This window comes from Syngnathus leptorhynchus, chromosome 6 (genome assembly GCF_054491065.1).
Source record: "Syngnathus leptorhynchus isolate UIUO chromosome 6, UIUO_Slep, whole genome shotgun sequence".
Lineage (NCBI taxonomy): Eukaryota > Metazoa > Chordata > Actinopteri > Syngnathiformes > Syngnathidae > Syngnathus > Syngnathus leptorhynchus.
Window position 1 is genome coordinate 7,290,406 of NC_141200.1, and position 26,609 is coordinate 7,317,014.

Below are 26,609 nucleotides of genomic sequence, written 5' to 3' on the forward strand. Positions count from 1 at the left end.
GCAAAGGGTAAGCAGAGCTGCGGTGAGTTTTGTTGGATGTGCAGTAAATCTTTATCCGAGGTGTATTTGAACAGAAATCTATACTTAAGACACATGGGAGCTGTGCTCAATTTATTTTGGCTTGATAGTGCAACTGTAATTGGGAAATGTCTGTTTTCAGAGTAACAGGTTGCATCGATAGGAATGATAAACACAGAAACCACCCATGTGGATTGAACGACGAGCACAGGTCAGCAACTAAGAGATGGAGGAGCAGGAAGGGAAAAGAGAGAGGCCATATTCATCGTTATTCGCCGCGTGATCCCGGGCGTCTAGCTCGGGGACCCATAAGTCAATGCCCAAGCCTGTCAGAGCACTTCAGCTAAATCAATGCCGTTCGAAAGGCAACTGCTGCGGACTCTCATTCGCCAGAGTCAGGCTACTGCTCCGCATGGAACAACACCAATCGACTCGTGTGTGTGTGTGCGTGCGTGTAAACAATCAAAGGTCAATGCACAGCCAGCTATGATGGGGAAGTGTATTGTCTGGATTTTGGAACTTGATGATTTGCATTTTCCATGCTGACATAGCCATGTTTTTTGGTCTGTTGTTATGTTTGGGAAGTTTCCCAGTTCACGTTAGGTTGAGCAATCTAATTCCACTAATTAACAGTGGATCTATGGGACATGTATCTATGAGATTAAAGTAATAAGACACAGAGGGCAATAGCGTCTGTTTGAATCAATTATCTAAATTAAACATACAGTAGGTACATAAATTGTAAATGGGGCCAAAGGTAAGCAAATAAACTCCAGACATTACTCCAGCAGCGATGGCCACTGACACCACGAGGAGCCACAATGAATTCGTCATAATACACAAACTGCGTTATTTGTTGCATTCCATGAAATTATTATATAATTATGTTTTATCAATATAATGAAAATTGTTTTCCTTGTTAAAAATATGAAAACATAGCTCTTTCTGGGGGGGGGGGGGGGAGATGGACCTGATGAATAGCATTTCCATTCCTTTTGAATATAAACATAAATTGAAAAATGAAATATGTTTGGAGTTTTGAGCGAGGGTGGTCACAGAACAAATTACTATATATTTCTCAAGGCATCACGAGAACCATGTTTTTTGCTCCACTTCATAAAAGGCTTTGCCTTTCATCAAAGGGTGAGTGGTGTACATTTATTTTCTTGTTTTTTTTTAATTACACAGAGCTTACATTAAGAAAATTATAAATTATGCCAGTTTATAATGCAACCTAAATAGTCCCAATGAAAGTTTTGTGATGAAGTCTAGAAGAATCTGGTCAATTCCCATAGTTTGTCAAGTTGGAGGGAAAATGCATCCCACAATGTCTTGCTTTCACTCATTACAATTCCACTGTAAACCGGAAAGTACATTGGTCTATTCCTGCAGCCGATGGTTGACAAAGCTGAAGTCGACTGTTGCCGAGGGGGACAGCATGTCTGACATGCAATCTAGAGTTCATTGAACAGCAGTTTAAAGAAACACAAGCGCAGGCAGGCCAAATATGCATATACAGAGATGTGGTCCACATTTGCTGATGCACTGGCAAGCCTGGGGGTGGTTAAAAACAGAAGAGGGAAAGCCCCCTCTCCTCCTCCCTCACACCTCATCACTGTGTCGCTCACAGTGAGGAACATCTTATCTCACGAGTGCAGAGACACAGAACTCAAGGAAGGGAGACGGATGGGAGAGTGAAAAGTGAGCGAGAGGAAGGGCATGAGCGAGAGAGAGAGCGAGAGAGAGAGAGAATGCAGTAAAAAAGAATATTTCATCAAGCTCATTTCCATAACTTTCATCATCTAGGGATAGTGCTTTTGTGTCTTTATTTCATTACCATTAAACCATTAAAAACTCATTTGATCAACATTTACCTCTCCAAAAAGTGCATCTAATATAATTTATGACAAAACAGCTTTTGCCCACCACATGCTGCGTGAAAGATGTCTATCGGTGGGATGAAATAGACATTTAAATGCACAATTTAGACCCCAAGAAGGAGAAAATGCCCTCCTATTCATCTTGAGCCACAGCACACACATGTCCCATGCTATGAAGTCACTCCACAGTGGTAGCCTGGCAACCGTCGCCATGGGCAACCGGAACTCACTGCAGAAAGCACACTGAGCTTTGCAGAGAGGGATAAATCTATATGTAGACAAATACATATAGGGGACATCATGTCAACAATCTTTTATTATCATCATCAATCGCGTCAACCTCTCCAGAAACTTGACCTATTTCGGTACTTCTGAAACACACTTTCTCACTCAGCTAAAACATTTACACACTGCCACCAACTGGCGAAACACTATAGAAGCAAGTCTGTAGATTAATTACGACACCATTCATTTCCAGAGAGGATCACTGTGCTCAAAAGGGAAAATGATAATGTCATCTATCGCAATGTTGATAATATTCTTCCATCCATCTTGATAGGTGCAATAACATCACACATGCACACCATAAAGATGCTGATCAGCAAGCATTTTTGATCAAATGTGTTATCATAAAATCGCTCGAGATGCGAGAAACAGGTTGCTCTGAAATGCACTTCTTATGATGAATGTGAATTTGAATGAAATGAATACAACCCCAGGCTGGACATATTCTCTGTGGGTGCATGTGCGAGAGACGGGTGATGAACTTAAAGCTGTGATCAACAACAACAACATTTGGAAAATGCTAATTTCCATATCGTGACGCGTACTATGGCTATTAATACAAAGAGTCTTAAAAATGGCCATCTAATAGAATCTCTGGTGGATAGTACCTGAAATTGCTTGTATTGTCAGAGGAACGATTTTTTTTTTGCCTTTTCTTTTCCACTGATATAAACAGGCCTATAATTAACCCTCAGCTACACTGTTCGCTTATGTATGTGCATATGTAGGGTACGTGACTGGCCTATCTCCTGTGGCGTTGCCATTTAACAGCACGCAAGGAAGACCTGCTTCTGACCACATGGGGTTCGACACTGAACCTGAGCACGCAGCGCCTCAAACCGCGTGATAAAATGCCAGGGGCACTATAGACTTTTTCATCATGTCATCATCATACGCGCTGGCTGGGAATAACTCGAGCGTTCTGCAAATGCAACACTAGTAAAAAAGGAAGGCAGAAATCAAATGCTATGTTTACGTTTCAACGGTTGAGCTTATTAAAAATGGGCAGTAGTGAAATTCAGATATAGATCATTTAAGTGGTGGGAGACATTTCCATAATTTTAACAAAATACTAGGTATTGTTTTCAGTTCAAGTCAGGAGAAGTCAATCATCATTTGCAGACATGAAAAAGTCTACACTCTCCGGGAAATATTGAGCAAGCCAATTAACAGCACTACTATGCAATAATTTATGGCCTGTATGGAGTCTAATTTCTGTAGTCTCTACCTCCCTCTAGCGGCAAATAAGATCAATTGCAAGTCTCCTTGGTTCCCTCCTCCTCGGGCTTTTCTCTGCTGCGTACTTCATCGTTAAATGGTGCGATTTAATGTGAGGCATTAGTACGGAAGAGGATTAGGGCCAGTGAAGAAGAAAAAAAACGAGAGGTGTCAGGATTCTGACTTTTTTTCTCACATTAGCACGTCAGTCATGTGAAATTAGTCCCCGGGTCATGTTTGACACCCCTGCAAATTAGGCGCTGAGCTCATGCCCACACACTCACCTTGCATTGATGTTTCTTGCTATGTTTTGAATTGAGCCCCGTTTGATCTTTCATTCATTCATTCATTCATTCATTCATTCATGAGCAATAGTTTTTGTGGTTCTTAGATTGCAAGGCAGTAATGCAAACTGTTGCCGTGACAACCAAGGTCGCGCTGTTGTGAGGGATAGAGAGAGCGGCTGTTAATTCCACAGCTAAGCATATCATATATTGGGTCTCTCACATTTGAAAAATCAATATTAGTACCCTGCATTTGTTGCCCATTAGGCTATAATATTCAAATAATTATATATCCAATAATAATAATGAAATGTGGATATTGGTTAAATGCACAATAATTTTCTGAGTATTGAGATGCTACCTCTGTAGTCTGTGCAAAATAAACAGGAGCTGCATCAAAAATTTGACCCTCACAAAGTAATGTCAAAATTAAAAATGTGTTTAGTGTAGATAGACATGAAGAAAAAAATATTGCCAGTGAGAATACATATGCATGATAAACTCAAAGTGTTTACTGAAAGTGGCTTAAGATACTAACTAAGCACCTCTTCGTGATGACATGGACCTGCTCACTGTTTAGTCAACCCATCTGGAAGCCCTGATGGGATCTACATCGAGCAGAGTGCGGCACGTCAAAGGACCGCACTCGCAGCAAAACACGCGCACACACACACACACACACACACAACAGGAAAGCAGAGCAAACAGAGGTGAAGATGGAAGCGAGCTGAGATTGGTGTTCCTACTCAGACATCTGCTCACTCCCGGAGACAGATGGCCGACCAATCGGACCGCCTGCAGCCTCTATCACTCTGGGCTGCCCGTGCCCCCTCTGGCAACTCTTTTCAGCACATGACAGGTGGCACCTTGCGAGGGTGGAACGGCCACCAGACGAAAAATATTACTTATGTTGACACTACACAACAAGTTCTTCCAAAGCAAATTGTTGGTTCGTCCCACGCGTGTTCATCTCCACGTCAATATTATTTATTAGCCTGACAATTGCTTTTCCCATTATTTGTTAGCATTAAGCAAAAACACATAAAGCGGTTGTTTCAATTAGACAGCATGAGAGAGAGAGACAGAGAGAGAGAGATGCAAAAAGAAAGAGAAAATTGACCCAATGAAAGCACGTACTTCAAAAAGCTCATAAGTTATCTCAAGGCACCACTGTAATTGCAATAAAAGTGTGGCCTTAGCTCTACACACAGAAAATATATATCCCTGACGGGATGAAGCAGAGACTCTAAATCCAATGTACCACTGGCTGCTCCCAGAATGTCCGCCATAACGGATTAAATTGGAGCACACGGACTATTGTTGTGTTTTGATGCTCCACCGACAAGCACGAGCACACATTTGTCTTATTTTGATGGCAGATTGGCCTTCTGCGGGGGATCAGGCCATCAGATAAATGTCATGCATGGGCGATATCCTGGTAGCTTGCTGGGCAATGTGGCATAGAACTTCTGTCTGTAAGACTGACTTACAAAATATTCTTTTTTCTAACATGAATTCTACTGCAAGGAAAGCCAGAATATAGATGGAGAGCCATAAAAATGACCATAGTTTTGATCAATGGTTGTTTTCAGTCAGAGCTGCTCTGCCATTGGATCCACTCCAATGGAAGCCTGCTGCTTACATGGACATGTTCACCACAAAATTCACACCCCACTTGCAATTCAATTCACAGAGCTTCTTGTGGCTGCAAACAAAAATTGATATACTCAAATAATCAGTCAATTACAAGAGGGGAAACTTCACCTCTGCAGTTCATCAGCAGTCTTTAAACCGGCTTTAGAGTCAACAGTGCAGACAATTTAATAGTGTACGCTATTCTCACTACGGTCTAACACGCACGCACAAGCCCTTATCCATTTATGCATGCATGCATGAGATGATGAGATGTGAGAACCATGTTTCACACCTTCCTGCTTACGTTTTTTTTTTTTATCTTTAATGGACCCTTCAGTATCAGCGAGTAACCATCCTGAATCTAAAATGATCCCTAATTTGTATTTCAAAGAGAAAAAAAAATTCTTTGAATATCTTGACGATGTTCCTTTAAATCAGATCAATCCATCAATTCATTTTCTAGAGCGCTCATCCCCATTAGCGTCAAGAACCTGCGGCAAAATTCAAATCCCAAAACGAAGCACTGTAAGGCACACGTGTGCCACGAGGTCACCGTGCTATCCGGACACTCAATCAATATGGACAAATGATGATCAGTGGCAAAAAATACTCCTTCCCAACCCTGACAGTTCCACAAGATTGTTTTTCAAAGCGGCATATTCAGCAACTTGATTTTAACCGCTGCCACTCTTCCATCCAGAAGCACGTGCCTGTTTTTTGTCATACAAGCTCAAATCAATCCACTCAGCCGCTCTCCCATGAGAAAAACCATCACATATAAATACTTGGATATAAATAATATCCCACAATTTCTTTTAGCAGAATGAAGGGGAAACGCAGCCCCCCCCCTGCAGCAACTTTGCAGCTTTACTTAGCTGATATCAGCAGTAACAGCTCGCAGCGTCACTCGAGCATGACCGTTCCACTTTCACACAGCAGCCTTGCGCCAATGATGAACTGCAAAACGATTGCTATTGTTCATTATTGTAATGGAGAAGCCGAAGCAAGAACAAGAGATGGGAGGCGAATATGACGGAAAACAAATTGTCTCCGCTTGCACCTGTATCATGTACAACAGATCAAAAGATAGAAATCTGTAGAGTGTGTACAAACACACACTGTAATCTGCCTTATCGGATCCTCCTTCCGCCATTGTTACAGGCAAGAATCAATTATCCCAGCATGATGTCATGCTACCTTCCCCTCCCCCAAGCAGCCTCCTCCATCTGTACACTTCAGGTGCACATCCCACTAGGAATCAGGAAGCATAACCATAAGCCTACATGCAGGAAAAGAAAATTTGAGGTGTGATCGCCGGCGTTGACACAATGCGACACTCCAAGTAGGTGTTTATATACCCGCACATGCCGCATTATGTCATAGGGCGCTGATTTGATTAGTGCCAAATGAAACCTCAGGCATGATCACACGGAGCCGTCTTGTCTGCGTACTCAGTGGCGTGGTAATTAAATGAGGGACAGTAATTAAGAGCTATGGAAGGGAACATCAAGGGCAATGTGAGGGCTTCATTCTGGCTGGGCTCTTCCTTAGCTGAACATGAAATAATATTTCCGTTATGAGGTCATCGTTATGACACAAGCCGTCTTTGCCACGAGTGTGCCATGATGTCACGCAGACGATGGATAAAAAGTGCTGTGATTTCTCTGGATGCATGGTTGTAGTGCATTAATAATGGCGCGTTTTATAACTGTACATCTGTAGACAAAAAACAAAAAACTGGTTTTGCTATCGGTGCCACAAAAGAAAGCCTTATTTGCGTCAGTCATGTTTCTTTTGACAAAAAAATATTGTTTCCCCTCTTTCTGGTCAGTAAGTGGCGTAAAGCAACCCTATTAAACTGGTGAGCAAATGAAAATGAGTCCACTTTTTTTGTAGGTTCGATGCTTGCATTGTCATAGAACTCCAAATAGTTGGCAGTGCGAGAAACTCTGCTTTGAGAACAGCTAATTATGAGCTAATTACAATTCCATGAGGCAAAACAGTGCACACATGTTAAAATGTGAAATCCTGGATTAGGTGAATGAATCAAAAGCTAAACCTATTGATTGGATAGCACCTTCGAGATGTTTGTCAACACCCGCCAGTCACTAAGAGGCACAGGTTTTAATTTATCCTTTAATAAAATTGAATGTGTCTCATTTATACTTGTTCTACATTTCATTTTATATTTGAGTGCTCATCTTAGAGACCTTAGCCCGCATCCTGGGAGTGCCCGAATCTAATTTAAAGTAATGAGCTCATAAACATGCACACAATTAGCAGGGTGCAACCTCACTGCTGTCAAAGATCTGAGGAAACGAAGAGCCAATCAAAGTTTCCATTTTGGAAGCAGATAAAGCCGCGGACACGTCCGCTCTCATCTGGATAGCATCATTCAGCCTCGCCTGCTATCTTGTTTGTAATCTATTCCTAGATCTGATGATACGGTGGCTGAAGTCATGGTATCGATTTTTTTGTTCTACCCTCCCCATCAACAGCGAAAAAAAAAAAAAAGAATCACAGGCCTTTGTGGCAGACAGGATAAATTTGCAGTGTTTGATTGCAACGTGGGCATAACTAAAATTGGAGATACATTGGATCGATTTATTCAAGTTTAATGAATTTATGCCATTTCCCTCGCGTATTCTGACCTTCAAAAGACAACAAATGGTAAATATTCACTCAAATAATTATTTCTTGTTTACAAGTTTATACATAGGCCAAAGGGTAGCTCTACCAGTCCATCAATCTATCATGTCAGTGTGAATTATTTACAAGAGCTCCCAGTCATAACCACAGGAGATCCTCAATTATTCACCTGCAGTATTAATACACGCAGATGCAGGGAGTGTAATCAATATTAGCTTGGACGCACACATTCACGCACCAACGCACACACACACTGAATAAACCCTCATTAATAATTCAGGTGGATTCGGGCTCTGAATGTTATTAGGTTACGTGAAAAGATCACCCAGCTTCACAATGACTTATCAGGTGCTCATTAGTGTGTGTTATTTACCTCTGCTGGTGCCGGAGTTGCATTTAAGAGCCACTGATGTGCACGCGAGGCTGTTTGGTGCCAAGCGCTGAAGGCTGTGAATGGCGAGTGTTTTAATGGAGTACCAACGGAGCGGTGAGAGTGAAAAGTGGCCGTACTGACAAAAAAGGGCAATTTAGATTTGTTTATCAATTTCTGATTGAGGTTCATGTGGATTGATTCCAGAGTAAGCGTCTGTCAAAGTACCAGCCCTGAAAATGGTCCGTCCCATCATGGCTGTTTACTGTTCAATACCTGGCATGGGTTCCTTGATACTTTTTCCTGCATCATCCATAATAAATATTATGTGCAAACGATTTACACTCACATTTGTGATGTCACTTACTGAAAAGTGAACCTGCACAAAAGACAGGCCAATAGACCCCTCTCCTATCGGAGACCCTAACGGTTTATGTGATAATCCAATTTCCAATGCACCCTGGGACGCGAGTCACCACAACTCACAGTAAGGCAATATAACCGAGTGTTAAGCGTTCATGAAGAAAGTAATTGTGATCATGATGAGGTAGGTAAAACTCTAATACAGCAGTGCCTTGACTTACGGCTTCTGCAACTTATGAGTTTTCAAGTTAAGAGCTGTTGCTTGGTCCACTATTATGCTGCGACCCAAAAAAATTTACTTGAGTAAAGTCAGCTTTCTATTGAAAGGGCAATTTTTTCGAGGGAGAATGTGTGTGCGTGTGTGTGTGTGTGTGTGTGTGTGTGTGTGTGTGTGTGTGTGTGTGTGTCTGTGTGTGTGTGTGTGTGTGTGTGTGTGTGTGTGTGTGCATGCGTGCGTGAGTGAGTGTGTGAGAGAGAGAGATTTTTACAATACAGTGCTACTTTTCTATACATGATACAACTGTACACTGCGATACAAGCTGGGCCACTAATTTAACTTGTAAGTCAAGGTACTACGATAAAAACAACTCAATAATGTACTTTGCATTCATGGGGGTTCAAATGGAAAAACATTTTGAAGATGATGGGGATGATTGATGATCCAACCAAAGGGGGACACAATAAGTGGCCACATTCTAAGAAAATGAGTCCTCTTTCAACCCATCTTCTGGCCCCATCATTCACATTTGGCCTTTCACCTTCCTCCCGCCGCCGCTTCAATCATTCCTTGCCTCTCCACCCCGCCACCTCTCCCCTGGCCCATTGCCATAGTAACAGACAGCCATCACAGGTGGAGGTAGCAGGTAGCGCAGCGATGCATGACTCCCCAGAGCCGAATTCCACAGCTATAGAATGAGAACGAGCGGAGCGTGCAATCTTCTACCAAGTGGACCGGCAATTACATGATTCTGGACACAATAGCGTGACAAGCGTACTTAACATGCAGTGCGGCTTTTCCAGAGAATGGACTTGAATGCATTTACACATGTTGTGCAGTGCTATGTAATTACTCTCTATGGTCAGCAGAAAAGCAGGTCAAGCTGGTCTACTTCTTGTCAACGAGGCACTGAATCCTTAGCAAAAACCTTTGAGACATAAGAGACCCCCCCAAAAAGCACTTTTTGCACACACAATATTGGCGCAAGTGATAACAAATCCCCCAATGCTGCAACCACGTTTAACACACCATGGTCCAGTCCGCCACGCCGCACTGCACGAGCATGTGGAGCAGCGGCGAGACAAAAGCTTGACTTTTTTACGAGTCAGAGGCAAAACTCGGCACCTTTCTTACTGGGAAGTTACTTGAAAATCTCTTACTGATGAATGATGGTAAGGAGGAGGGGCACACATCTTTATAAGCCTGCTTTCATTGAGATTGATGAGAGAAAGCTGAATACAAAAGGGGATGACAATACTGTACACTGGGGACTTACCATGAGCAAACACACAGCCGATTCGGGCATGAGCTGAACGGCCATGGTCCAATTCTTCTTGGTGTTAATTTCCTTAATCAGGACACGCTCACGTTCTTCGTCTCAATTGCCGCTCTCTGTCCGGCTGAAGAGACTGGTCTTCACACCCAGCTCTCACCTCCTCCTCTTCCTCCTGTCAGTCAACGAGTGCCGCAGACAGCCTCCGATTGCAATGCCAGTCTCTGGAGAGTCTGTGGCTGTGACTCTTCTCTGGGAAGCGATTCCTCCTCCTCCTCCTCCTCCTCCTTCCAGGACAGGATTTTCTCCCCCTCACACACCCCAACTCCTCCTTTTCACTTTTTACACCCCCCCCCCTATCTCTGTCAAATCTCAATGTCTCAGGAGCCTCCCTCAAACTCTCCCCTTCCTCTTATTACAGTCTGGCGTCCTTGTTTTTTTTTTTTTCTTCCCTTTCACTTAAGAGCACAAAGCACATTCAGGCATGCACGTGGCTTTCTGATATGAAACTCCGCCTACTATTCCTCCTTCCAGCTCCTCTGTGGTGGGAAAAATGAACACTCACCTCTCCAGACACTAGGAGAATGATGGTGACAGAGCTCCACAATGCACTGAGGATAAATGATGGTGAGGGCAGAGTGAATGTGAGGGTGAGATAGAGAGACTAGAGAGAGAGAGAGAGAGAGTGCGAGAGAGATAGAGACAGAGGATGAAAGCTAGAGAGCGAGAGTACTGCTAATTGATAATGCTATTTTGCCTTGTGGTTGTGATAAAAAATAAAAATATCATCAAATATTGTTTGCTTCAGCGGAACAACCATTTTGAAGAGCAACAAAGTGTGATCTGGCTCAATAGTGGAAGTTGACCACAGTCACTGCAATTTTTCATACAACTGTGTCAGAGCTCGTAAACACGCATGAGGGGTACGAGAAAGGATGGGGGGGTGACAACTTGATGAACGAGCGTAATCATTCCGGTGATGAGTGCTGTTTTTCCGTTTGTCTAAACACGCAACAACATCAGGAAGAAGTGACAGCCTGCTTTTAAAATATGCACGTCTCCTTGAATTAAACATGAGCAATAATGGTAGCTTCATGCACGACAAACTGACGAGGTGTTGTTTATGCTCAAGAGTGGAGATAATAAATCAATTATCAGATCACTCAGAACTAATTGCACATTTTAATTCAGTCTTTTGAAATCTCGGTGTCACATTTTGGCAGACAGTGAAACCCTACACAATATCTTGATCTTTGGGGTATTCTGACTAAACTAAATTGTTGGTTTGTTATCATTTCTTTGGATAACTTGAATGTCTCACCAAGCAAATGGACTGAATAACTATGATACACAATGTCCTGAAGATAAGTGTCTTTTCTTATCCCGTAACGTCTAGACAATGGCTTGCCATTGCAAGCTTTTTATTCTAATATGTCTTTTTAGCTCATCTCCAGCGCCAAACAAAACTGATTCATACGATCATTATCCACTGTCTTTAGTCCCAGCTTCTAATCTTTACCTTTCTGGAGATGTTTACTTTCTTGCTTAACTATCCAGTGCATAGTCACAGATACTTTGAAAATAAAAATGAGTATTTTGTGTGCATGTTATACAGGCTTCTACATTAAAAGTGGCCCAATAGACTAGGGACACTATGTTAGTGTCTGTCCCTTTTGGTCCAATACAAATTTAATTAATTAATTATTTAATTAATTAATACGATTAATTTTGCTTTTATTTTTAGATTTGATCAATATTTTGAGTTTTAGCCATTTAAATAGTTTTTTTTTTTTTTTTTACCGCACAACACATGCAAAACTTCTATGAACTATTAAACAATACGAACTACACAGAACAGAAGTCTTAAATAACAGAAGCTAAATATAAAGTTATCATTGCATGTCATTGCTGTACCTGAGTTTAACATGGGATCGTACTGCTGAGCAAGAGTCCTGTGCAGAGTCGGTGCCGTCGGCTCTGGGGATTTGGTCGTCACAGTTGCACCCACAAGTCTTCCAGGTGGAGACATGCATGCATGCATGCTGTTTTTTTTATCATCTGTTATCTCTGCAAGAAAATAAAGAATCATAATTATATTGAGGAACTGTCACCCAGCATTTGAGCAGGCTACAACATGGCTCATTTCCGAGTGACGCACCCAATTCTATCGATCCTTTAAATAGCATGCCAATATTATTTTTTAACAGCGACACAAAACTCATAATCCTTTATATCGTTATGGTTACTATATCAATTCATTTAGGTAGTTTTGCTCACCTGACATCCTGCGATTATAGTACCTAACACTGGGCAAATTGACGTTGTTTTGTTTACCTCGAAAAACCCCAAAAGCTGTCTCAAGTACCTGCCTAAATGCTATAATACACGGGTGTCAAACTCAAAGCGCGCGGGCCAGATACGGCCCGCCACATCGTTTTATGTGGCCCGCGTAGACAAATTGTGCATCAAATTCGTGTGTCATTACTAGAATTGCAAATTTGGAGCTTTTACTGTATATAATATGAGGTGCCCATACATTTATTTGGGTTGACAGTCATAATGGCCCTCCGAAAGAAGCTATGACTACAATACAGCCCGCGAAAAAAAATGAGTTTGACACCCCTGCTATAGTATACCTATCAACTACGATAAATTTGTAAAAAGTGCAACAAACCATGAAATAAACTTGAATGTTTATTATTCTTCGTCCCTACATTCATCTTCCCCTCATTGAAACCTACTTCTGGGTCACAACAGTTTTGTTTTGTTTTTTAAATATCAGCATCCTCACTTTCTTTAATTGCTTAAATCTATATTCATTTTTCTACCTTCTTCGCGCCCTCCTACCTTCCTTTCTGTCTTCCTCCCATCTTTCCTTTCCACAGACATGCTTTTTATTTTTCATCCTTACTATGTTTTCTTAAAAGTATATGTCTGCTCCTTGTGACTCAACCCCAAGTATGTATTATATGTTTTAAAGCGTAGCCTATACCATATTCCAGTGCCATAATAATATGCACAATAATATAATTTGATTATAATTTTGTGGTATAAAAATATTGAATTTCCAATTGCTGCAATATGAGAGAGAGAGAGAGAGAGAGAGAGAGAGAGAGAGAGAGAGAGAGAGAGAGAGAGAGAGAGAGAGAGAGAGAGAGAGAGAGAGAGAGAGAGAGAGAGAGAGAGAGAGAGAGACTCGAGTAAGAGGCTTTTCTGGTTCAATCCCTGGGTAACTGTCACAAGCAGTCACCTGCAGATGATGGTGTCGAGGGCACCCGAGGTAACACAAATATATATTCTTGCGTCACTTTGATATTCAGCTGTATTGTTGACCCTCAGTGAGGTTATGACAATGAAAAATATTTTAGGTAAGTAAGCAGATAAGTCTTACAAAACCCCAAATGTTAAAGCAAATTTTTGAAGATCAAGTGCCAAAGTATGCTCTACTAAACAAAACTACCACAACTTTCAACTGAGCCACTTTTTGCTTACAAACGGCATTGTGTGATTTGACCTCAGTCTCATTCATAGATCTGTCTCTTTGAGCTTGGCAAAAACACGCCCATTCACACCATGCTAATCCCCAGGAGGGTTCAAGTGTCTTCTTGACCGCTCTCTCCCTCAGCCCAACCGCCTCACTCACCCCGACACACCCACCTCGCTCTATCCCATTCTGCATTAACGCTCCCAATCCTCTTTGAAGCAGAGTGACGTCCGCGACTGTCAGAAACAGACTTAAGCTCCGCCGGCTCCAGGAGAACAGTGGCGTGAAGCTTGTGTGTAGGAATAACCTCAGGAATAACCAATCAGCAGCGATATTGTGGGGCGGGAGGACCTCAAGGGAGGACAGATCTCCTGCCGCCTGAGAGTTGACGCCCATCCTCAGCTGCTGCTCATGCCGCCGGGACCTTGCAGGGGAAATAAACATGTGTTCCTTGATCACAACTTAAAAGTCTTCCCTAGGATGAACACTGAGAGACTGGAGTACTGCTCAGATTCTGATTCATTTTTTAAGGACTTAAATTGACACTTTAACTTCATTGAGGTCCTGCTGTGATGGCGGCGAAACAGATGACAGGACAGCTTCAGGCCATGTCAGGTGTGCCTGAAAGGTGTTTGTGTGATCACGCACTCCAAGCGCTGGCTATGAATGCGTGCTTCTAATCCCAAGACATTGCTTCGGAACCGACGTTTCTAGAAGGGTCGTAGGGTTTTCTTGAAATGGAGGGTCATAATTATGAACGCTTCGGGGACGGGGAGATGGACAACTATCAGATTGACTACAGGAGGATTGTGGGGGACATGGAACCGGCACGGCCTCGCCCGCTCAGCAGAGACGGGGAGCAGCCCCTCCATTATGGCACCTACGCCCACTCCACGACGCACAGCCACGGGCACGAGACGGCTGCGCAGCGGTACAGCGCCACGCGTATCCAAGCCGGGTATGAGCCAGAGAGGTTAGTCTGCACTGCGGCCTGCACTGACTGACCTGAACATCACTTTGCACCGAAACGTAAAGCAACTTTTTCCATCTGGAATTAGGTCTCTGCTTCCTCCCTGAGCCCAAACTCATTCAAGCAAATTAAAGTTGGGGCAGGTGGTCAGCACAAAGTTTCTGGGTTTGGATCTCAGATTTCTCTCGAGAGTTTATCACAATCCAGGTTGTCCCGTATCTCTCAACCAAAATCAGATGAGATAGACTCCAGCTCACTAATGACTCTAATGAGGACAAGCACCCGAGGAAGTGAATGGATTGGTATTGCCTTGGGCACCGTGGCGACCTTGTGATTAGTAAATCCACCTCACAGTTCTGACCTTCCAGGTATCAGTAATCCAGGTTTTGAGGCTTGCATTGGTTTTCTGGCTTCCTACAAAAGTAAAAAAAAAACAAAAAAAAAAACAGACATTGAAGATTCTATTGTCGATTGTAGTGAATGTGAATGACTGTACACGTTTTCGTCTGCCTTGCGATGACAGACAATTATATCGATACTCAATACGATTACTTTTTACTCTTACAATTAGCGACCCAATAATATTTGTTCTGCAATCCTTTTTTGGCTCCCTGAACTAACTGTGAACTTTCCCCCTTGGTTTTGCTCTGCAAATTTACAAGTCTGTTTATCACGCACCTAAATCCTCTTACCCCGCTGAGCTTTCTGTCTTAAGTGTGTTAGAAGGAGTTTCCATTGATGGACAGATTCCTTTTGTTAGCGTTTTCTGTGATGATTTGAAGGACAATCTGGCACAAGCATGTGTGCAGGACAAAGAAGTCAAGAGAGACAAAAAAAATAAAAAAACATTCTTGCAAGTGGAGTGTCTCTTGTAAAGAGGGCGGACCTTAGACAAGGTGGAAAATCGCCATGTGACAGATTTGCAGTGACTGAAAATTCAAGCGTAATCAACATAATCATTGAGGAAGCGCTTAATTATTTCAATGTTCTGTTGCCCAAGTTAGTGCTGTGGACATTTGTTTTGACGCTGAGATGGATAGGCCATCAATTATGTCACTAAATTACTTGAAATAGAAAAATAATTATCTTGGCTAACCCAAAGGCAACAATTTTTTGTCATCAGTTCAGGTCAGTCAGCGGTATTAAGAAGCTATTCTACCACACGCATGTAACCTTGTGCCTTTTGTTTACAATTATTCTAAAAAGCTCCACAAATTCAGAGCGTGTGTTTTGTATTTCAGCATGGCCGACTACTTGATCTCTGGAGGCACAGGCTACGTTCCCGAGGACGGGTTGACGGCACAGCAGCTCTTTGCCATCGGGGATGGGCTGACGTACAAGTAAGGGATGCCAACGAGGCGGCTGGCCGTGCTCACCGCGTGCATTTCCCCAGCTGACATAGAAAGTGCAACAGAAGTGCACGGAGTTGTGCACTGTCTTCCATTAACTGTGTAATCTTGTCAGTGATAACATATCTGCATGGGTTTTGTACGGAGGATTATTTTGAGTCGCATACTTTCAAGGATGACTGAGTGCTGAGTGGATGTTAAAAGCATGCTTGTATGTGCGCGCGCGAGATAATCGGGTCACTCGTTTCCTTTATGGCTGTTTACGGGTTTTATTGGTGTCAAGAGGATAAATTCAGAGAGTATTTCCATTTGGATTGGAAGATTAATGTTTTCAATAAGGGGAACTTTGTATGTTTAGCGAGTTTAAAAGAGACATACTTTTCACAATTTAATCTGAATTGATAAAAGGTCTCAGGTAATTTGGTGAAAATACAAAAAAAGCACACTCCAGTCAGTTTTATTTACAGTACATCATGCCAATTCATAACAGAAGTAGATATGTAACGGGTCATTCAAATACATACAATACTGTATTTTGTCTCCTTTTCCTAGTGACTTCTTGATCCTGCCTGGTTTCATTGATTTTACTTCTGATGAGGTGGTGAGTATCTGCAATCATGGACCGTAGTTCATTTCGTGAAAAATCAACCACACTGCATTGTGTCACTCATGCGATCTGCACTGGTGTTTATTATCCTTGCCATGTTTTTCCCTTTGCAAACTCATCTGGGACATTAAACTGATTTCCAGCACGTCGCATGAGTTGTTGTCTGAAAGCAGATGCTCACTAAAATCGCACACCTGATTGACAAATGATCTGCGATGCAACTCTGCGATGTGTTTGAGAATGTAATCATCCAGTATCATACGCACACACCTTTGTGACCATGCAATCGATCTCGTGTAATTAACTCACATTGTATTGCGTCAATTGCTGCGGTTTTGTAGGACCTAACCTCTGCATTAACACGGAAGATCACCCTGAAGACGCCTCTCATTTCATCTCCCATGGATACAGTCACAGAGTCATCCATGGCCATTGCTATGGCAGTGAGTGCCGCCTTGTGCTCCTGTGGCATCCAGTTTATCCATCTGATTGCATCATACTAAAGAAACGTATATGCTGTCTCTGTTTGGCCTGGTTCAGTTGATGGGGGGGATCGGAATCATTCATCATAACTGTACAGCTGAGTTCCAGGCAAATGAAGTGCGTAAAGTCAAGGTAAGATATGAATGATATGGTATATTTACCCCATTTACAAGCAGCAAATGAGGGTTTGAAAATAAATAAATAAATAAACAAACAAAGAAATAAATATTCATTTGCAAATGTTTCCCTTGTTTTTCCATTGTTTGGTTTCTTTTCACATTGCTTTTTTTCCCCCGTGTATGTGCTTTTTTTTGTCAGGTGTGAAAAATTATCATTCTTTGTTGGAATGCATTTTAGTTTTTCTGGTCATCGTTGAAAAGAAGCCAAACAGGGGAAGGTTGGACCAAGAGAATACTAACGAAAAACACGACTCTCTGAAACCATTGATGCTTTTTTTTTACTCTGACATATTTTGTTCTTGTCAGAAATTTGAGCAGGGCTTCATCACGGATCCCGTGGTAATGAGCCCAAGACACACGGTAGGCGATGTTTTCGAGGCTAAGATCCGCCACGGTTTCTCTGGCATCCCTGTTACGGAGACTGGCAAGATGGGAAGCAAGCTGGTGGGCATCGTGACCTCCAGAGACATTGACTTCCTGTCTGAGAAGGACCACGACAGACCCCTAGAGGAGGTGTGTATTCATCTTATCATATTGAGTTCCAAGAAATGCTAATCTCGTTATTTAGATTCAGTCTGACCTATTTTCATAGGCGATGACAAAAAGGGAGGATCTCGTCGTCGCACCCGCTGGTGTCACGCTAAAAGAGGCTAATGACATTTTACAACGGAGCAAAAAAGGTAAACGTGCTATGGGAGACTTTCACGACTTGAACCCAAACACACACATCTTTTACTTTTTTAGGTAAGCTTCCAATCGTCAACGATAGTGACGAGCTGGTGGCCATCATCGCCCGGACTGACTTGAAGAAGAACAGAGACTACCCTCTGGCTTCCAAGGACTCCCGCAAGCAGCTGCTCTGCGGGGCAGCGATCGGCACCAGGGAAGATGACAAGTACAGACTGGACCTCCTCATGCAGGCGGGGGTGGACGTGGTGGTCCTGGTGGGTTTGGACAGCACTTTGATCAAGCTCGAGTTTTTGCAGTAAATAAAACAACAAGCAGTACATAGGAAATGAACCATTTCTTCGTACTAGGACTCCTCCCAGGGTAACTCTGTATACCAAATCAACATGATCAACTATATCAAACAAAAGTATTCTGAACTCCAGGTGGTTGGTGGGAACGGTGAGTTATTTTTTACTTTACTGAGATCTTCAATGACAGATCATCGTTGGCATTTCTTCACATGGTTGTCTCTTTTTAGTGGTGACAGCTGCTCAGGCTAAGAACCTTATTGATGCCGGTGTGGATGCCCTCAGGGTGGGCATGGGCTGCGGCTCCATCTGCATCACCCAGGAAGGTAAATAATAATGATTTGTGCAAACAGCTAGCATGTAAACAACTATAAGCTGTTTTCCATAGTCCATAGTTATTCAACACAAACAACCCACTTTAACATCAAGCTCAGAAAAATGAATTACTCCTGGATACCACACAAAGACTCCAGAGATGGTGAACTTTAGTCGCAGAGTATATTTTATGACCATTTTGTTTTTGGCCTTATAGTCATGGCCTGCGGGCGTCCCCAAGGCACATCAGTGTACAAGGTTGCAGAATATGCCCGCCGCTTTGGAGTGCCCGTAATTGCGGACGGGGGCATTCAGACCGTCGGGCATGTGGTCAAAGCGCTGGCTCTGGGCGCATCCACAGGTGAGACATAAAATTAGGTACACGTGCACGATGTAAAATGAACAAGAACAAAAAAAAAATGCAGTTATGAAGGTGACAACGCTGCGTTGATTGAGACTGTATGTAATTTGAGAAAATATACGTATTAAATCTGGTTATGATTCGCAGCGGTATGTAAATGTCATCGTTCTGACAGTTGTTTCCTCTATTTTCGTTACTATTATTTTCTACACTCAGTGATGATGGGCTCACTTCTTGCGGCGACCACAGAGGCTCCGGGAGAATATTTTTTTTCTGATGGAGTGCGTTTGAAAAAGTACAGAGGAATGGGCTCCTTGGATGCCATGGAGAAAAACAACAGTCAGAAACGTTACTTCAGGTGGGTTTTGGTGGCCTTTTTCTTTCCTGTATAAAAACATGATGCTATGTCTTTACATCATCATCATTTTTATGTGTGTCCAGCGAGGGAGACAAAGTGAAGGTGGCTCAAGGTGTATCAGGGTCAGTCCAAGACAAAGGCTCTATCCAGAAGTTTGTGCCGTACCTCATTGCTGGCATCCAGCATGGCTGCCAGGACATCGGAGCTAAGAGTTTGTCAATTTTACGGTAAGAAAACTAATAATGAAAGACCAACTGCTTAAGGAGGACACACATAGTACGTGACATCTTGCAATTTGTACGAACAGAAAGTAGTGCGCTTACTCTGTAAGAATGAGATTCAGCAGAGTAACAAAGTCATTTTGCTATTGAATTACTATTCTTCATCATTCAAAACTTTTAACACTGCTTTCTCGCATCATTTGCTGCAAGGTCAAATTCTTCGAACGCAATCATGTCATTTGTCTTAAACGTAATTGAAACAAAGACAAACATTACCATCTGCTGGATAAGGTTTGGTACTGCCTGTTTTCAATTCAGGTCGATGATGTATTCCGGAGAACTGAAGTTTGAGAAGAGAACAATGTCTGCGCAGATGGAAGGCGGAGTGCACGGCCTTCACTCGTAAGTTATTTTCTGAAACATTTACCCTCAAAATTTTCTTTTTGCCTTGTGTGCATTTTTCACCCAATTTGAGGCCAACCACTCCTCTGTTTTGAACTCATCTTATTCAGTCCTATTGATGGATGCAATGGCCATGAAACATCATACTGTCTTCTTTCTTCCTCTTCTTACTCATGCTGTCATATTAGATATTCCTTTGTCCCATGTAAGTACATCATGCTGCTTTTTCTCCATGTTTTTGAACAATCCATGACCTGTTTCTCACTCGTCAAGCCAAGGCACATATATACAATAGATACACCAAACAAAAATAAGTTGACAAAAATTTGAAAAATGAAAAGCCATGTATATATATTTTTAGAGGTTATCTGTCATTTCTGACCTTTTCATTCTTTGACTGTCTCTATCTGTTGCTGGCATAGATAGGTGACCAGAGATACATTATTTGTTCTAAATGGACAATGACTTTTGTTGAAATTGAATGATCATTTTGTATGGCACACCTGGCACAACAGTTGGGAATTATTAGTTTTACAATACAGGTACAGTGTGATGATGTCATTATATGGCGATTTTCATACATTTTTGTTTACTTGCAGTTATGAGAAGCGACTTTACTGAGGCCGGAGGAAAAGGAAACGCCCGCTCGGGACCGGATGTGCCCACGCCGGCCCTTTTGAGCAGACGAACGACGCCCACGTGAAAAGACTTAAAGTCCCTCCTTCATATTTCAGCAAGGTTTTACTTTTGACAACACAATAAGGTAAAATGAGGCTTCTACCTTTGGCCACAATACAATGCGGTACTCTCTTTATAACAAGTTGAACCTGAGTATAATTCACCTAACCAGCCACACTCTGAAAGAAGTTCTGGTCTAAACAATCTACTGAGTTCAAGAATGATATTGTAAAATATTTATAAAGTTTAGATGATAATAACACTATATTTTCATATTAATTGAACAATCTTATTAATGTTATAGTGTGCAGTGGCATAAAACTGCATTGCATGATAACGAAAGGTGACATTCAATTGTATAGGTGTACCTAATTAAGTGTCCACTGAGTGTGTATTGCCTAGAAACTCAGGTACATAAGAATCTAAATAATTTGTGCTCGGAAAATGTAACAATTTATTTCATCATGAAAGGAAGGCATCACAAACATGTAATTTTATTGAAAAAGTTGTTTTTCTTTTTTGCTTACTTTTGGAGAATAATCAACATTGTACATTCCTTTATTAGCATCTCACTTGCACAGTTAGGTGCAAATTCAACAGTATGTATCCTCACTCAAGATCTTCTGATGTACTCTTTATATAAAATGGGTTGCCTATTGTGACAGGAGGGACTCAAGAACAAACTTATACAAATATGTAATAATGTGTATTTGTTGCTTGTGCCGTGAAAGGGCGTGTGAATGATTGTTGGAATGTGCACATTGATTAAATAGATAACACTGATCGAACACTCTTGTTCTAAGATATTGCTCATTTTATGTAGAAAAAAATATATTAATACATTTCTCTGACAGTGTCAATCAAAACAGAGCATTGCTACCACAAAAAGAGACAATTGTTGCTCTTGTATTTCATTAGATTGCAAAAGCGTACCTAATTATACATGTGAATCATTCACAGTGAATGTCACCACCACCTTGAGAAAATATTAAATTATAAATCATAAAATTGTGAATTAAATTTAGACTACAGTTCAATGGTGTCACTACAAATGCTGAAAGTGTCCATTTGTTTGCAAAGATTGACAAACTCTGCCTGCACAGCCAGATCCCATTCCAGCTGCTTGCTCTCGCTGAGCTGTTTAGTCCCCACCAGTCGTCCAGATCCCTGGCCATCCTTAGAGGTGGCGCTCAAGGTACGGTATCGTCTGTAGTAAGACAAGTGAGGGATGGCGTGTGGGAGGTTGTTGTGTGCCACGCTTTGCCCTCTGTTGGCCCAGGAATTGGAGCGTAGCTTTCTTGTCTCCTTGGCGTTGCTACACAAGGCCAGCGTTGAACCGGAAATGCTTCCTTTCCAATCAGGCTGCTCTGATGACACCGGTGCTTTGTTGTGAGATTTCAGTGTACCGAGAGACTGGGAAGGTTTAGAATTGCTCTCCTGGTCCAGCTCTCCACAGGAAGAGGTTCGATAAAGACCATTTTCCGCAGAGGCGGGCCCTCGTTTCGATGTGCCTTGTTCAGGAGAGTCCATTGAATGGCTGGAGGAACTAGGAAAGAGTCTCGGCAAGCCAAATATACTCTGAGAAAATAGGGATTCACCGAAGAGAGCCTGGTCAATACTGCGGGACAAGTCTATTGGAGATGGAGGTCGTAGGTCCGCAGTAGAGTCAGCCCCTAAACTCAGAGAGGATAGCTGAAAGTTGACATTTCTTGGCTTGTGCACTGGACTCGCAGGTGTCGGTAGTGAACTAGTCTGGGATTGGTTTGGTAAAGAGATGTAAGCAAGACCATTTGCAGAAGAATCCACCATCAAACTAAGCGGAAGAACCTCTGACTGTCCTTTTGTCGTGACACCGAACTCTACCATCTTCTGTGGTATGTCGGCTGAATTTGCATGCCCCGAAGAGGGCAAGGTCATCCTACGCGAGGGCGAGTTACAGGACAGTCGAGACCAAGACCTCGGCCTGTGATGAGCCTTGAAAGACCTGTTATGACAGAACAGAGGATGCGTGCCGATGAGAGACAAACCAAGACATACTCCGGCCTCACACAGCCGGCATCCGATCTGATATCCCCACCAGGGCCAGGGCAGGAAGCCGTAGCTTTCCACCCCGCCGAAACCGAGAGCGTGTAAGATTCCATAAAGTTGAAGGCCTCCGCATCCTAACAAACACACGGAGGCCCAGACTCCGGCACCTGCTGCTCGCCCCCAGTCTTCCACTTTTGCAAAAGGGCAACTGACGGGAAGCGTCAATTCAGGAGATCCGCCACACTCCCTATTGTCCTCCAGCCTGTAGATGTGTTTGGTGTCTACTTGTATCAGACAGTAGAAGATGACAAAGGAGGTTGAGAGAAAGAGTGCCAAGCATACAAAGACACCCTGAGGGACTAGGAGGATGATAGCAGGGATACTGTGAAAGAGCTGGAGAATGCCAATGCAGCTTAGGGAAACACCAAAGTGCACCAGGGATAAAGACAGCAGGATGCAAGGTTTGGGGAGGGCAGACAGCGAGGGGGAGATGGCCAGCGAAAGGGCAGGACGCTTGCGGGAGTGCAAAGAAAGAAGGAAGAAGGCAAGGGAGAAAGCAGATATCAGACAAGGGAATGGAAGCTGAGAGAGCAGCTGAGAGCTCAGAGGAGGAAGACGGTCTTGATGTCTGTAAGCGTCATAGAGCAAGCCGAAAGCCTGAATTCCTGCGAATCCGCCGAGGAACAAGTGCAGCAGCGTGAAGTAGTAGCTTCCAGATGGACACCGAAATGGCAGGCCCAACAGGCAGACCACTGAGATCAGGCCAAACACCGTAAAGACAGACCCAAGACCGTAGATGTGAGCTTCCCAGGCAAATCCCCACGTGGCGAGGGCGGTGTTCCAGTCCGAGTACAGAGGAACAAAAAGGGCAGGACTATGATCCGGACCGGGATCCAGGGAGTCACTGGGTGGATATTCATCCTGGTACATGTTGGTAGTCCATGTTGGGATTGCTGTTGTAACTGATGTCCGAGGAGGACCACTTGGCTTTGGGAGTTGCTGGTCATCGTCAGCACCTTGGACCCCATCTGTCAAATGACAAGAACAGTTGAGTTAACCATGGGCATCAAGCAGTCCCGAGCCTGTACAGGATTTTTGTACTGAAAGGTCTTTCTTGCCAGTGCCTGGTCAAGGGAGTGGAGTGGGTGGAGCCTCTGATATTGACCAATTCCGATGTTGATCAGCTCACCACTTGTGTTATGTTGCATGTGCAAATGCATGGCTGATGAGTGGTGACTCATTTGCATGTGACAAAACCCAAAACCTCCCCCTCAAAACAGGCTAATTTTAGCATTGCTAAAAAAGACTAGGCGGGAACATGTGCTGTAGCGCTGACATAATTTAGAGATTCTGATGAAAACATGTCAAATATTTTATAAACACAGAAACCTTTGAAAGGAGAGACTAAAGGATTTATTTGGACTTGTGAGGATTGACTTCAGGATTGTTGTTGCGATGAAGATGTAGCTTCTCCAGTGATGTACACTACAGAAATGAAGTGGAGTACGTGATGTTAATCCATTATAAAACAGAACAGGCTTGTAAGTGGGTCACACAGAGAGTGGGGAGCAAGCGCAAGTAACGAGTGCGCACAAGAGTGAGGCAATATCGACTTCTCCGCCGCTCCCATTTTGCCCGGACAGAAATATACTGAGAGGTTGTTGTATCTTGTTGTTATTGAATCATTTCAAAGAGATTCTGATGAGTGATGTGCAACTCATCATGAAAAACAATGCAATGCTAATGCTCAGTTACAAATGGAATGCATCCTAGTTTTGTTCGTTCGCTGAAAATGTATTTCTCATCCAACACCATGTGATTTTCCTGGGAATTTTTACGTATCCCAGCCAGCCTTTTGCCACACAGAAATGAACATTCCCATTTACACCTATGGAAATTTCAATTTCTTTAACAAATGCATGTTGATGTGGGAGGAAGCAAAATCCCAAAGCACAGAATTGTCATGCAGATATGCTTAACTGCATGGTCACTCTGCTGCTCCAGCCCACTTAGTTAAGATGCAAAGTAGGTTTAGCCTGGTTCATTAGTGGAGAGTCATACTTCAAGTTTGTACATATTTTTGTCAAAATAAAATGTGTAAGTCATTTATTTTGAAAGGTACACGATCAAGTGTTTTGAGATCATAGTTTGTGATATAATTACGGTTAAACTGCTAATATAGTCAACTGGAAATGTTACCTCTTTCTGTCTCTGTGTTAGCTCCTTGAATCGGAATCACATATTCAAAGGCAGCTTTTGATGTTGTTGTAACGTTCCTTCCCGATCTCCCATGTGGAGTGCCTTTATCCTTGATGGATCTAAGATCTGGAGCGGGCTGCTCAGTTGGGAAAACGTTCAAGATCACGCCATCTGTTGAAGAAGCTAATGATGAGGTAACTTCTGCAGCACTCACAGTCTCTAGTTCCTCATCCATTCGATGTGATGGCGTTGTCTCCGAAGCCTCCTCGACATCACTATATTCACCGAGAGCTCCCTGCCGACCGTAGTCCCAGCTCACAGATGGATTTGAGGAACGTCCGAGTATGTTTTCCTCAACACCAGAATCAAAAGCTTTATGTGAGGATCCCTTGGGATGTTCTCCCGTTAGCAACGTGCCATGAAATGAGAGAAGCCATAATAGAAGATTCCATTTAAAAAACATGGTGAGGCTCTGTAAATTCCCACATCACATCTTGGATTGATAATTTGTCCCCCTAGAGGCAAAATAACCACAGACATTAAAAAACACGAGCACAGCTAGAATAGATCGTAACTGTTTCAGCATTCTTACCTCATCCGTGATCCACTCTGCTGCTTCCAACACTGGATCGCTGCATAACTGCACTCACAGCGTAGTGCGCTTTTTTTTTGTATCCACATACACACACACATGCGCACGGACACACACACACATGCACGCAGTTGTAGACCCCACCTCTTGCAGATAAGGCCCACTCACTCCGCACATTGACAGTTGATCTACATTTTCAATTTACTTCATTTGCATTCAACCCAAACTGTTGTTTAAAATCCAAACCTAGGCTTGAGACCGTAATTTGAAGCCCTAACCTGAGTGCCTAACTCTGACATGAAACTCTGTCTTGAGAGAAAAAAAGTCCCCAATTGGGTGAAAGATGTGAAGATGTTTATCACAACAGAATGCATGAAAAAGTCTGAAGAACTCGTGCACGAACTCAAACAGGAAGTCAGTCATTTTGGTTTGGAAAAAACTATTTTCAGTGAATGTCATCAGTCAGTGCTTGTATTTTGGGCGAAAATCTATCTGATTGGGCTCAAATTCGAAGCACGTATCCTCGACCAATTAGTGACACTACTTTCTGACGTTAATATGCCCAGTTTTTGGATTTGGCATGAAAAACAGTGAGGATCTATTCACCAGCAACTGGCTCATATGTAGGGGGGGGGGGGGGGGGGGTATACTGGCCTCGTGGCCTAATTCAATTCCCTGGGATGTTCAAAAATAGTTGTTCTACATAGTCCATAATTTGTGGCCATAATTTGTAACAATGACAATTGCCAAAAGTCCCTAACAGTCTGTACTTTTGAGCCTATTTTGTCAATGTAATGTGTAGAAAATACAGATATCAAATGGAAGGAATAAGACTTAATACCTCATAAAATACTCATGGAACAAAATTCAAATACTTCCCACCATTGACAGCAACAGAAACATTTAATGACATTTCAGTAGATTTACACAGCTGGTAAGTTCAGCGAAAATGCGACCTTCCTTCCGTGTGATCCATCCGTTGTTGAGCGAGCCAGGGAGGGTACAGGAAAGCACCAAGCCAGCCGTGAGTAAGGCGACCGGAAAGGAACAATGGCAGGCTAAACACATGAGGTCAGCGAGAGATGCCACCAAATGATCGGTGTCTAATACTTGGTGGTCTAAATCCATTGGGGCTTGTTTGGATAAATGGTAATCCTGCAAGACAAAGTGAACAGGGTGGTGGGTGGGGTCCCACAGGGAATGAGAAGAAGATG

General features: G+C 42.7%; 3 protein-coding genes across 5 annotated transcripts in view; 1 reads left to right on the top strand and 2 right to left on the bottom strand.

Moving 5' to 3' along the window:
• Positions 1–12,235, bottom strand: part of frmd4a (FERM domain containing 4A) — an 89,096-nt gene extending 76,861 nt beyond the window's left edge. Inside the window, exon 1 of the mRNA XM_085914208.1 lies at positions 12,107–12,235. The gene's annotated coding sequence lies outside the window, so the exon portion shown is untranslated. The remainder of the gene's footprint in view (positions 1–12,106) is intronic.
• Positions 12,236–15,565: 3,330 nt separating this feature from the next.
• Positions 15,566–21,358, top strand: impdh1a (IMP (inosine 5'-monophosphate) dehydrogenase 1a). 2 transcript variants are annotated; one of them, XM_085914039.1, is made up of 16 exons: positions 15,566–15,774; positions 15,888–15,986; positions 16,548–16,596; positions 16,944–17,045; positions 17,143–17,217; positions 17,571–17,777; positions 17,857–17,944; positions 18,009–18,208; positions 18,302–18,392; positions 18,472–18,567; positions 18,774–18,917; positions 19,134–19,275; positions 19,359–19,502; positions 19,815–19,898; positions 20,087–20,103; positions 20,498–21,358. In XM_085914039.1, exons 2-16 carry the CDS (start codon positions 15,889–15,891, stop codon positions 20,599–20,601), a joined length of 1,641 nt encoding a protein of 546 aa, XP_085770165.1. In that variant the 5' UTR covers positions 15,566–15,774; position 15,888; the 3' UTR covers positions 20,602–21,358. The 2 variants fall into 2 exon arrangements, with proteins under 2 accessions (XP_085770165.1, XP_085770164.1); XM_085914038.1 differs by lacking the exon at positions 20,087–20,103.
• On the bottom strand, positions 21,057–25,266 carry prrt4a (proline rich transmembrane protein 4a). 2 transcript variants are annotated; one of them, XM_085914037.1, is made up of 3 exons: positions 25,018–25,045; positions 24,804–24,939; positions 21,057–23,632 (listed from the first exon to the last, which is right to left on the bottom strand). In XM_085914037.1, exons 1-3 carry the CDS (start codon positions 25,036–25,038, stop codon positions 21,603–21,605), a joined length of 2,187 nt encoding a protein of 728 aa, XP_085770163.1. In that variant the 5' UTR covers positions 25,039–25,045; the 3' UTR covers positions 21,057–21,602. The 2 variants fall into 2 exon arrangements, with proteins under 2 accessions (XP_085770163.1, XP_085770162.1); XM_085914036.1 differs by having other exon boundaries at positions 24,804–25,266.
• Between the last annotated feature and the right edge of the window lie 1,343 nt (positions 25,267–26,609).

Excerpts from the sequence above, each read along its gene's own strand:
- prrt4a (XM_085914036.1), bottom strand. The coding sequence starts at position 25,266 with ATGTTTTTTAAATGGAATCTTCTATTATGGCTTCTCTCATTTCATGGC. Across the intron at positions 23,633-24,803 it reads TAACACAGAGACAGAAAGAG|ATGGGGTCCAAGGTGCTGAC; the intron begins GTAACATTTCCA and ends GTCATTTGACAG.
- impdh1a (XM_085914039.1), top strand. The coding sequence starts at position 15,889 with ATGGCCGACTACTTGATCTCTGGAGGCACAGGCTACGTTCCCGAGGAC. Across the intron at positions 18,568-18,773 it reads CATCTGCATCACCCAGGAAG|TCATGGCCTGCGGGCGTCCC; the intron begins GTAAATAATAAT and ends TTGGCCTTATAG. Across the intron at positions 19,503-19,814 it reads AAGAGTTTGTCAATTTTACG|GTCGATGATGTATTCCGGAG; the intron begins GTAAGAAAACTA and ends TTTTCAATTCAG.